The sequence below is a fragment of the Camelus ferus genome, chromosome 17, assembly GCF_009834535.1.
Source record: "Camelus ferus isolate YT-003-E chromosome 17, BCGSAC_Cfer_1.0, whole genome shotgun sequence".
In the NCBI taxonomy this organism is placed as follows: domain Eukaryota; kingdom Metazoa; phylum Chordata; class Mammalia; order Artiodactyla; family Camelidae; genus Camelus; species Camelus ferus.
The window spans coordinates 47,478,668-47,491,382 of record NC_045712.1 but is presented as its reverse complement, the minus strand read 5'-3'; the positions used below and the strand labels follow the sequence as shown (position 1 = coordinate 47,491,382).

General features: G+C 43.2%; 2 protein-coding genes across 19 annotated transcripts in view; one reads left to right on the top strand and one right to left on the bottom strand.

Annotated features, from left to right (window-relative positions):
- LOC116657289 overlaps positions 1 to 12,715 on the bottom strand; it is a 319,209-nt gene that overhangs the window by 57,158 nt on the left and 249,336 nt on the right. The gene's annotated exons all lie outside the window — the stretch shown is intronic.
- RBMS3 (RNA binding motif single stranded interacting protein 3) overlaps positions 1 to 12,715 on the top strand; it is a 629,715-nt gene that overhangs the window by 562,475 nt on the left and 54,525 nt on the right. For 11 of the 14 annotated variants that reach the window (XM_032459382.1, XM_032459381.1, XM_032459376.1 and 8 more), the window contains 2 exons: positions 2,970 to 3,080; positions 10,499 to 10,546. In XM_032459382.1, coding sequence (XP_032315273.1) covers positions 2,970 to 3,080; positions 10,499 to 10,546 — 159 coding nt within the window. The other 3 variants (XM_032459384.1, XM_032459380.1, XM_032459389.1) reach the window with 2 other exon arrangements.

Sequence of the window (12,715 nt, the reverse complement as noted above, 5' to 3'; positions counted from 1 at the left end):
TGGTTCTCTCTTCTTTCTTCTCTTCCCTTGCTTTTCATACCTTACACGATACAAGAGAGACTCTGTAATCTTTGATGAAAAAACGGCGGTCTTTACTGTAGACAGCCAGTACTTCAAACTCTCCGTCGTTGGCCTGGTAACGGTACCATCAGGACAATGTGTTTCTCTGAGGGGTTTCTGTCTCCCGTTGCCAACGTGCTGATGGTCAATGTCGCCCATCCCTTGAGACTGTTAAGAAATGTATGATGTTCAAAAGTTGTGGGAGTCCTCCATTTCTGGAACATTTTTACTAAACATGGACAAGAATGCACGTCCTTACATGTCTTCCCCCAACAATCCTTATTTTGTTGTGGATCTTGCTTGCCGATAACCGGCCTGGTTAGGAAAGGAATGGCTCCCTTCCGTTGTCTTCCGCTCCGTGCCTCGTGCTGCCGTTTACAACTCCAAATTGTGACACCTCCCTCCCCTCTCTTCCCTCTGACCGTCAGGTTTCTGGTTTATACACAGAAGCCGCACTCTGTGCTGTGGCATCTGTCATCCGATGAGTCCCATGAAAGCTTCCGTGGAAGGATTCTCTAAAGGACCAGGCGGTCCTTCCGAAATTAACACCAAATGCAGGCATTCAATCCTTCTACACTTATCACGCGTGGATTTTGAGTCATCTGTCATGTGCTTACAGTATCCCCCAGACTTAAGTCTATGTCTCGCACCACCGGGGAGTGAGGGCACCCCTAGGGCATTGAGAAGAAAGTCTCCTTGGAGGGGAAGGTATGGCTCAGGGGTGGAGTGTGTGCCTAGCATTCACGAGGTCCTGGGTTCAATCCTCAGGACTTCCACTAAAAATAAATACAAATCTAATTACCTCCCCACCTGCAAAAAAACAACAACAACAAAGGAAATATCCTCGCCAACCACAATTTGGTCTTTCTCTCTGATTCATGATGAACAATGTGACTAGAGCAGGCTGATTAGCATTGTGTGGTGTCCGGGGTTGCGACAGGTGAGCTGTATGGCAGAACCGCCCGGGGCAACTAGTCTAAGAAAACAGCCTTAAGTCTCAAGTTCAGGATGAGGACTGAAGTCTTGCACCTGCAAGGGATTAGAATGTTGTCAAAGTGCCACTTTTTGATTGGAAAAAAAAAATGCTTCAGGATCTGTGTCTCAACTGAGGTTATTCTACAGCGATTTAAGTAGAAATCACGTGCTTACTGCTAGTTTGGTACAAGTATCTGAAATAAGGCTAGTGAAGTTTTTGGGTTTTTTTAAGGAAAAAATAAAGATGCTTTTGTTAAATGCAGGCAGTGGCAGGAAAAACTGTCTCCGAATTATAATTAAGTATTATTTTATCGTGTCTCTCACGCAAGAAGCAAGCTGCTGCATGACAATTTATGGAAGCGTCATGAAATTCAAACAATGCAAACACCCAACTCTGTGCATGTGCAAACTACAGATTCTAAAGTAACGTATATGTGTTCTGATTGACGCTAGCTCCAAAGTCCAAATGTCTTTGAGAACAAAGCTGGCTTTGTAGACTCAGCATTTACAAATACCTGGCTCGGTTTCTGTCTGCCCTTCATCCCACAAGGAAGGCTGAGTGACAGGGGCATTTGCATAGAACCGCCAGGAGCTGACTTCCCTGAGCAAAGGCATTTGAGGACACATCTGCTTGTAGGTAATTAGTTTAGGTGCTGAGACCCGGCCATCTATATGACTCTGTCTTATTTTTATTTCTTCAAAATGTTTACTGATACGGAAAAAAAAAAAAAAAACAGTCCCCGAGTGAGAAAAATAATGTTTACGGAAAAAAACAGCATTCAGAGTCAAAATCGTTTTTCTACCACAGGATATATTTTAATGAGCTGTTATAGAAGGCGCTTCTGACTTACTAGCATCTTCCAAATAAAGGGCTGGAATTATGTAATGTCACAGATTCCATCCAACCCTGCTTTTCAATTTTTAAAAATTTTTTTTAAAGACCATTCCTTTCTCTGAGCGAGTCAATTAAGGCAGAATAGTTGGACAGAGAAAAAGCAAGAGAAGGTAGCCTGGTCTGTGCTTCACAGACCACGTGACACTTTGTATATGGACAGGCGTTTTAGAAGATGTCTATTATTTCTTGCATTCCCAATGGTTACGGTCAATCCGAAAGCATATTCTCGAAGTAGACCTTTCCTATCCCCTGATGAGACACTTGATATGTTTGCATTTGTAAACAATTTTAGCAGTGTTGCATTTGACCAGCTTTTAACAGACTTCAGTATCCTTCTGTCTTGTGTTAAAAAGCACAGATATAAAGGAAGTAGGTCAAATATTAGGAGGAAAATATATGAGAAATAGTAGCTTTGAGTTTTATCACATTTACATTTGATTTTAATATGTCCTTCAAAGATACTCAGTCAAGAAACCCATCTGGACCAACAACATCTTTCTGGAAGATTGTATTGAGGTGATCAAGATAATTATCTGTATAAATCAAGGATAAATGACATAAGCCCAAAGTCTTATCCAGTATTAAGAGAAATTAGTGAATTTCCATAGTATTTATATTTTTCGGTCAGAGAAGTTTGTATTTAGAACCATGAGAAGGAATATAGATGATGTCTTGCAATACATTCTGCACCAAGTACTGGAATTATAAATGACAGGCATTTCGACACGTCACAGATAAATCCCATCAGAGGAAAGGAAGCCACTGATGCTGTGTATTTAGATGGCACACAATGACACGGATGGATGCAAAAACCATACTTGGCTCAATTTAGCCTTTTCAGTGAAAAGTAAGCACGTATTTAGATGAGCACAAAACGACACGGATGGATGCAAAAACCGTACTTGGCTCAGTTTAGCCAAGTATGATTCAGTGAAAAGCAAGCACATGTGGTGTGAAAAACTAAATACACACAGCAAAGTGTGTTACGCCTGCTTCGTTATGGGATGTGTTTTCTGATGGGCGTTGTGTGTGCTTGTAGGGTGCTGTGATCACGCCAACGATGGACCACCCGATGTCAATGCAGCCGGCAAACATGATGGGCCCCCTGACACAACAGATGAACCATCTTTCGTTGGGCACAGCAGGAACGGTGAGTCAGAGAGTTTGTTTCCTTTGGTGTCCTTGGGTTTCTCCAGTCCGATGCGATACTCTCCGTGCCGGCGGATGATCGGCAGACCTGGTTCTGTTCCTCTGACTAACACGCCTTTCAGGTTCCAGTGTGAAAACACTGCCCTCTGCACGCGTTCTCAGCCCCGGGGCACGTTTAGCCGCCTTGACAAGGCTGAAGGTTCTACTGTGTTGCATTTAAATCTGAGTCACTTCTGGTTCTTAGAACACGATGCACCAAGTATATCTGTTTTGGACCTTGTAACTCAACACGCTTGAGCCGAGTTTTCCTTCCCCAGACGTTTAGCACTTTCGCTAACAGCATCCTCAGGTCATTCGTGAGAGGGGCTAACGTTGGTTATGACTAATATACAGGGCTTTTTATTTACTTTCAATATTTAAATCCATAAAATCCACAATTGAGAACCTCACATCATCAACTTATTGAAATCTTCCTTTTGAATGTGTCAACATAGATGATTTTGGGGGGAACACAAAAGGAAAGGAATCTAATGTACCTAAAATTTTTTCATACTTCAGGATGTTTTTGATTAGCCATTATTTTTCCTTAGAGAACAAACATATATCAAAAAATGCCCATCGCAGCCTTGTTTGTCTGTCAACCGGCATTTGAAATCATTGGCAAAGCTTTGTTGTTGTTTTTTTAAACAAAAATCTATTCAAAGACAATTCCCCAAATGGTCAAGAGGACAGATGTCTAATATTACCTGGAATATTGTAACTTTCACTATAGAGAACAGTGAAAAAGCGTCAAAGCCATTCTCCTGTGTGACAGCCCTAGTCACAGTTTTTACTTCTCATAAATGTTAATGCAGATGATTTTGTCCTTCTTAAAGGTGTACAGAGGGAAAAAATGTTCCTTCTCCTGAGTGAGGCGGCTTTCCTATAGAAAGAGCCCCCGGACTAGGAGTGGGGGAGCCTAGATTCAAATCTTGATTGAGCTCTATTGTTTTTGTCCGTCCTTCGGAAGCTAACAGCCCATGGGCTCAATGTCCCCCTCTAGCCAGGTGAAGTACTGAGCATTACATGTATGGGGAAACTTTCAACCAGATGCTGCTCTGACTTTATGCCTACGTGTCTCATGGTTACCACTCCTGTGATTCACCATCTCCAAACATCTACATACGCTGTGTACACTAGCTATATATTTGGAAATTCTACCTCAAAGCAACGGCTTGCTCGCTACACAGATGTGTTGACTCACACGCTTTTTAGAATTCAAGAAATTTCTGAGATGTCTACTGAGGCCTCAATCATCTGCTCTAAGAGGGGAAAAAAAAAAGTCTGTCCACCTAATGGAAAGACTCGCCTTGTTTCAATAGAGAAATTAAGTTTTATTAACATAAATAAAGGACCTAGCTCGAAGGCTGAACCCATGGGAAGTGGTTGGTGACACCTTCTGTGTCGGAAGGCTTCAGCCAAGACAAATGATTCTTTAGGTCTCTGACCTAGGCTTTGCAAAGTCATGTCCAGGACGACCTTTCACACTGCAGTGTGGAACAGCTAATTTTCATTTGGGAGGTAGCATGTGAAGATAGGATTTCCACAGCATTTAGCAACGTGCAAAGATTGCTGGTAGCACCTTTGATCTTTCCTGACCAAAGCAGACCCCAGGACAGCATGGGAAGGCCCGAAACACCTCATGTCTACGGGTTTCCCCTTCATATCAGCCTTCCTCTCCTTAAAGGAGTCCACGTTCTGCATAAATGAATTCATGCCCTTTGACTACACTGAATGACAACCTGGAATCTGATGGGGGTGGGGGGAGTTATAATGCAAAGCGCAGAAAGAAAGCAGCTTATAAATTCTACCTATTGGAATCGAAAGCAAAGCCAGCTGACTTGCGGAAGTTCAAATTTGGAAACCAGAAAAAGAAAATACATATATATGGGCTAAGTTCATTGAGAATATGATTGAATCTCTTTAAAAAATTGGAAAATAAGCTCAATTATATAGAACAGATTCAGAATTACAATAGTTACTGATGCAATAATGTGTATTGTGACTAGTGTTTGAGCATTTCAACAGGAATACATTTCTACAAGACTCTAGTTTTTGCCCAGCTGGTAAGAGCCAAATTATTCAATAATGATATATACCCTTTCCTTTCTTAGAAAGCAAACGTTTTAAGCACGTGGCTTATTTTTATCATTAAATTTCTTCTAGCTTTTTTGAAAAATTCTTTTCCTCCTTCACATTTGTAACTAAGTAATTCTTATGTATATTATAAGCTTTGTGTAAATTGATGTTTTGCAAAGGTTTAAACTTTTTGCAAAGGTTTAAAATTTCCTAAGGTTCTGAAAAGCCAGAGAGAAAACAGTATTAATTTGTAAAGCTTATTCAACACAACAGCACTGAGTATGTTGGGTGTCCAGTGTGCGGGTAGACTTTTTTCTTAAACGGTCCCTCTTACACTTTGGTAGACTCTGATAGATTCATTTTATTTGAATTTTTGATTGGCATCTGGAGTGGCTACTGTGCAATCGAGGGTGACTCTTTTAATCAGATTTCACCACCTTATTGCATCTTTTCAACACGCTTTATCCACTGCTAGGAAGGCAGCCTGGAGTCATGGCAAGGACAGTGGACAATGGAATTAAACTGGAGTTCTAAGCCTGGCCCTTATTAGCTATGCAAGATGAGGCAGGGTGCTTAACCTCTCTGGAATTTTATTTTCTCTTTTACAAAGTGGGGGAAAAAACAGCATTTCTATCCTGGGGTGTTGTGAGTGCTAATGGGGGGGATACATGCAAACACACACGTAATACAGTGTATGATGCCCAGCAGGGGTTTATCGAACAAGCCAGTCTCTCCTTCCTCATTCTCCAGTGGCTTCTAACTGGTGGGAACTGAGTCCAGGTCACCTGAAGCCCAGCCCACAGTACAGCGCCCTGGCCTGCTCTGTCTCATTTGACGTCTCTTCTTTCTTCCCAGTTTCCACTTCCTTAGCTCCTAAAATAACGTTTTTCAGGGTTGTAAACCCAACAAATTCCTAGCGGCCAGCCAAGTCTCATCGACAGATCAAGCTGACTCAGTTCGAGCAAACAGCCCTGGAAACATAGAATCAAATTTGGTCTGTATCTCCCTGGGTCATACAGAGCCATGCGTGTAACTACGCGTGATAGCAGAGATGACATTAAATTGGAGCCGTTTTGATGCGGTTACCGCAGCGGCCCGGCCTGCGTGGTGGGCGAGCGGCGGGGCGGCGCTGTCCTTGGTAGCTGGGAGCGGGGTGCCTCTCCCAGAGCGCAGCGCGGGCACACAGGCCCAGGGCGCCCCGCCTTCCAGTTTTTTGAGATAAGCTAAATATCAGGGTTTTCATGGAAAGCTTCCCTTTATTTGAATACTGGACCCAGTTTGTCTGAAGAGCTCCATCTGTGCCCCCTGCCCAAGGTTTTCCTGCTCCCCCTCTGCCCTCCCTGGCCGTGGCTGCCTCTTCTCTGTCCCAGCTGCTAAGTAAGTTTTTAAACGCATTTCTCATCCATACACGATTTCCTCAAGCGAGCGCCTCCACTGTCACGGTTTTGCACTCGGCCTTCTATGCCGCAGACCCCCAAATCTGAGTCCTCGGTGCTAATTGCATCTTAGAATTTTAGACTCACTGTCTCCAGCTGCTTGCTGAGTGTTTCCACGGATTCTCTCCAACATCTCCAAGTCAGCACGCCCCAGACTCACCTCGTGAGCTCCCCCAAGCTTTCTCCCCACTGACACCTTCCTCTTCAGAGCCGACCCCGTGACCATTCACTCACCCGGGGGAGTCCAGCACCACGCCCAGGACCCAGTGTAGACGCCTCCAGCCTCAGTCCCCACCACGCACAGTTATCCCGCAAGCCCCACTTCAGTGACCCCAGTCTGGTCTCCACGCCACGTGGCCACAGCCGGTCCATCTAAAACTGCCCGAGCATCTGTCCCCTACCGGGCATTTCCAGAGGCTCTCAGACAGCCGAGCTCACCGCAGTGCCGCACAACGAGGTGTGAACAGTGCCACGAGGCAAGATTCAGACAGGAACCTCAACGCCAGAAATAGACGTTGGTTCCCAGGGTGGAGCAGGGAGAGGCAGTGAACAGTCCAAAGCGGGCGGTGTTCAGGGCCGACGCGTCCTGGAGCGAGACTCGAATTTTCCATTTTCAGAAAGGGTGCCTTAGGCCACAGGCTATGTCCCACTTTCTTTTCTAAGACCCCCGGCTGAAGGAAACGTATTGAACCCAAGCCTTTTACGTCTTCATCAAATTACGTCCCACAACCCCACATGTGGACGTGGATGTCACATGGTTCAATTAACCAGCCTGTACCCTCTGCCACCACATGTGTGTATTCAGTTCTCTACCTGTTTTTAAGCTAGACAGACTCTGCAGGCCTTCAAACAAGTGAATTTGATGCCAGCAGTGTAACTGTTTTATTCCAGTGCTCTGCTGGCCTTGAGGAATTTTCTAGCTTTTCCACTTTGGTTTATTTATTTTTTTTGTCACAGGATTCCCTCAAGAACCAAAGCCCTGTTGTCCATAATTTCTTATCACCCTATGGTAAGCTGCAGCAGAAACCACTGGGGACCTCACTGTGTTACGAGAAACTCCACGTTGCATGACAATCTTGTTTTACAAGTTTCTTATCTCCTTTCCATGTGTTCAGCGGGTGGTCACCAGTGGCTTACAGTGTCACCACAATCTGTTGAGGGGAATAAAAAGTTTTTGTTCTGCAGGCCCTTATCTGCACTTCTGTTTGTGTTCTCCAAGCCACTGGTGATTTGTGACATCACTGGATTCTGGTGGTGTAACCGCAGCCTCTCACAAAGATAATCTTGTAATTGTTCTTTTTTTTTTGAATTTAATTCTCTAAGAGGTTTCTCTCCTCCGGTGTTGCTCTGCAGTTCTGATGGTATCAGACGAATACTCTGAATTTTGTGCAGAGATGGTCTATTTTCAATTATTAGCTATGAATATAGAAAACAGTATGATAAATTCATAACTGGTCATGAGAATATCTTAAATGATTTTTCAGGGAAATAAAGTATAGATTGAGCTTAAATGGTCAAATACAAAAAAGAAAATTAGATAAAAGGGAATCGTTTTTTAAAAGTTCGTTTAGGCTTGTTGTAAATGACTTTGTGAAGGGAGTCTTAAAATATAAACAATAAACGAGCAGGCATTAAGTGGAAGTCTAGTAGGAAGAAAGTTTACTCGCCAACAGTAAGCGTTTTTTGTTTAAAAGAATGGATTCTGAGTGACAATAAAGGAGAAACAAAATACAAAATTCTCAATAGATAAAATGCCTCAAAACATGAACAGACAGTTGATAAAGGAGGAAAGGGAATGCCAGAAAAATATGTAAAAATAATCCACTTAACAGTAAGTTAATCCAACACACAACAGACCCGCAAATGTAACCCATTAAATAAAGTTATTAAAATAATACACGTTGCTGACAAAGATGCGGGGAGATAGTCATTCCCAATCACGAGTTGTGTGATGGTAGGAATCCGAATCTGTGAGGGCGTCAGCTAGACAGCAGGGTGGGCCATCCAGACACTTCAAAAACAGCTCTGCCCCCCCCCCCACCCAAGCAGCTGTAGTTTTGAGGAGCTATTCTATGGAAATATTCTAGAGTTACAAAAAATCTTTGACTTAAAAATATTCAGCCCAGTGTTCTTTATAACGTCTAGTAAGGAAGAACAATTAAATCAACCACAGGCCATCCCTGAACCAGAATCTCAGGCAGCGTGAAGTTACAGGGATTTAAACTGATTAGGAAAAGGATTATGCATAGTCTGAAATCAAAAGAGCAGGATGTAAATTTGCACATGTCTCGACTCAACTATGAAAAAATCTGTATGGAACGAGGCTGGAACAAGTAAAGAAACGTGGCAGTGTCTGGGTGACGGAATTGGGGATCATTTCTGTTGTAATCATTATACTTGTCTAAGGTCTCCAAGTATTCAACAATGAGCATGATTTTTTTAAATACATTTAAAAGTGTTGTATATTCTGGGAAAATGTCTAGTATCAAGGTCTTGTTTGTTTCCAGTAATCATGTGTGGTTAGTTTATTTTTTTTTTTAAAAGGTACTCCACACTACTACCAGTATTAATATCTGGAGACCCTCTGAAGACGGTTTTACTTACTCTGGACTTGGGGATTATCACCTACTCACCAGCTCACAGACGCGCTGTGAGAAGTAAAATGACACATGCCTCAGGGTTTCCTTGCATCTGAGTCTCTGATCAATGCTTTCTTGGCTGGCCCTGCACTGTTTTAAGTTTTAACCTGTCCCCTCCCGTGCCATTCACTCATGAGGGAGTGGTCAGCATTGTCCTTTTGTGGCAAGGAGATTAAATGGAGAAATTTCGTGACAGATCATATTAAGTTATCCAGCAGGTGGGAGAGCGAAGTTTGAGATTTTAATCTTTAAAATGGAATGACGGTCACACGGATGGAATAAAGGTCACACACAAGCATTTATTTAGCCACGTTTTGGTAGTTTCTTTGAACATGAACAATACCTGGTCCCTTTTACGTAGTTTACCCCTCCAAGGGGAGATGGGACTAGATTAGAATTTTCCCTTTTTCGAAGGGGGGTCTTGGGCCATAGGTCATGTCCCATTTTCCTTTTTAAAATTCCTGGCTAAAGGAACTGTATTAAGACAAAGCTCTTTTTCAGCTTCAAAAAAAGCAGTTCTATTTGGTCCCACATAACTGCAAATTTCAAGATGGATGTCATGTTATTTAATTAACCTTGATCTGCCATTTGCCGCCTGCAATGTTAGGACACTTTGGGAAAAGAAAGCCATCACCTATCGAATAGATTCTGTCCTATTTATCTCTGTCCTCCCAATTCCAGCACACAAGGCTCCTCTCCTGGGAACAGAGCCGGAGATGAATAGTTAATGAAGAAATCTGAGCTTCAAAATGGGTCAGCCTCCACAGAATTTGGGAATGTGCAAATGTTTTCATTTATCTCTTTTAAAACTTTAGCTAGAACATGCCTGTGTTCTCCAGGAGTGGGTTTCATACTGTGCTCTGGGCCCCCTGCCGATGGGCTGCCTTGTAGAGCTGGTGTGTCAGCCAGAGAGGGTACAAATGTCACGTGGATGATCCCAGAGAGGGACCAGAATGATGGCAAACTGAGGAAGATGTCGATATTCTAGGACAGACTGTAACTGCCCCCGCAAGTCACATGGGGACCAGCATGTCCAGAGGGGGAGGGTTCTGGGGACACTTACACCAACTGCACACTAGGGGTCACGGTGCCCGCAGAGAGTGAAGGCAGGAGCCTTAGGTGACCACGTGACGTACAGTGGGCACGTCCGAGTTTTGGAGCTAAGATTCTGTTTGATGTTCTCTGGTACCTCATTGCATTCTTTCTCATGCTCTTTTCATTCGAAGATTCAGTCCCAAGACAGGATTATGATACTTCACCAGCTGTTGTGTCAGGTAGGAAAATTCTAATTCCTTTAAGACTTGATTGGAGGGGAGACATGGAGCGTGCCTGGATTTTCTCCAAAACTCTTTAAAGCAGTGACTCTCAAACAGTGATTCCAAGCAGGAATTTGAATTTCAGTTGGTGGGGCCGGGGAGTGGAGGGGGTTAGCCTATGTGGCCCCCAAAAGCATATGTAATATGCCAATCTAGTTTTATGTATGGAAAACAAATGTGTTGCTCTGGAAATAACAAATCAAGGCTTAAAGCCATTGGGTCTGTGAAGGATACACAGAAAACTGAGTCTATGTTCTGTGTATCGGTGATTCTCAGTGCTGGACACAATCACTGGAGTTTCTGGGACGTAGGAGGAGGACTAGTGATGTTTGTCAGAAGAGGGCACAGATTCATAAAAATAGTTTGAGAAGCACTGCTTTAGAGACCGGAAGTCTTGTGAAATCAGAAAATCATCCCATTTTGCTTGCTTTGCACTCCGCGTAGTGTCAGACACATAGTAGGTGCTCAGTGTAATTGTTGAATGAATCAAAACTTCAAATCTGTTCCAGAAATGGGATTGGGGTTGTTGGAACAAAAGCTGCCAATGTTCCATTTGTACAACAAAGTGGCCGAAGTTGACATGAGAATACACTCGTGTCTTGAGCATTTTCATTAGGAAACCTTTCCGTTGTTTTCCTAAAATTAAGCGGTGCGGTTTGTAATCAAGCATATGTATGTGAAGACCTGGATTTTGATTTTGAACTTGCAGTTTCATCTTAATTTGGAACTCTGGTTTCTTGCAAAGAGGAAAATGGGCACAATTTTTCCTTTTTGTTGTTGTATTTTTCTTTTTAACTAAGGAAAACACTGGCAAGCATGAAGAGCTTTGAACTCTAATCCTTTGATGTGTCAGATGATGAGGACATAAAATCTAAACCAAGAAAGGGCACATGGAGACAGAGCAAGAGACGAAGGCCAGAAATAGAATGGGAGAGCCCAGGGGGCAACAGAGTCTGGCAACCGAGCGGTGGTTTTCAAGCAGAGAACACCGCGTTCTTGGCCACCCGGGTTGCGTGACCCAACATCTGAAGGGTAATCCTTTTCTCGTGTCTCGGGGACTTGTTTAATTATGCTCATGGCTAAGTACTCATCTTAGACGTTCAGCTGAAAAGCAGTGAGCTGGCTTTCAGCTGTGAAGTTACTTTGGTCCTCCTGGAGATGGCTGTCAGTTGTCATTCATTCAAATACCATTTATCTTTCCCCAAAGTGTATTACCTGTCATATCTTAACAGGCCTGCTTTCTTAACAATCTGGGACCCCTGGGAAGATACTTTATCAAACGTATAATAGCCTGTCCTTTGTTTACCATGTGGCGTCTGTGTTTAACAAGGGGCAGCTCCTCCTGGTAATTGATCGAGTATCACTGATAAGGAAAGATACAAACTAGAATTTCCCTTCAGCTCGGTTTTCTGATTTCACTTTCAAGAACACAATGAGAAAAGCAATGTAAACACCAGACTAGACATGGATCATGGGTCAGGCTCTCCACAAACCAGCTGTGACAGAACATCTGGCTGCAAGTCTAGACTCAAGACTTCCCGCCTAACTCCACGGTCAGGCGCCACTGAAAGTCCCCGAGCAGAGAAGTGACTTGATCAAAGTAGTGCTTTAAGAAACTTAACTTGGCAGTTTTACGTGTGCTTGAGCAGTAAGAAACAGGAATTCCATAGAACAGTTAGAAAGCTCAGATATGCTATCACTAGACCGAAATAAGTGCTAAGATCAGATCCCAGTGGAATAGGAAGGGGGCTAAAATAGAAGTGATGGGAAAACATTGAGGACGATTTTACAGTTGTCTTCCCCTTAGAAGATTGGACTGGCGGTTTGACACCTATAAATTTGCACAGGCTTCTTTGGCATCTGTAGTGCACCTCTAAATGAAACCAGACTTGCCTTCCGCACGTGCTTGTTAATTATCTGGTGGGTGCAGCCTGGTTGACATTTGATTAACGGCATATCCTTTGCCAAACTCTTGACCAAATCAGGAACATGAAACAGGCATAAGGTGTTGCAACAGCCTACTCCCGTATCTCCCAACATGCCAATTTTGGACAACTCAAGTAGTAATCAATTCTTTGCCGGTGTAGCAGCCAAATGAACCATTGTGGTATGTTGGAGTTCACGATA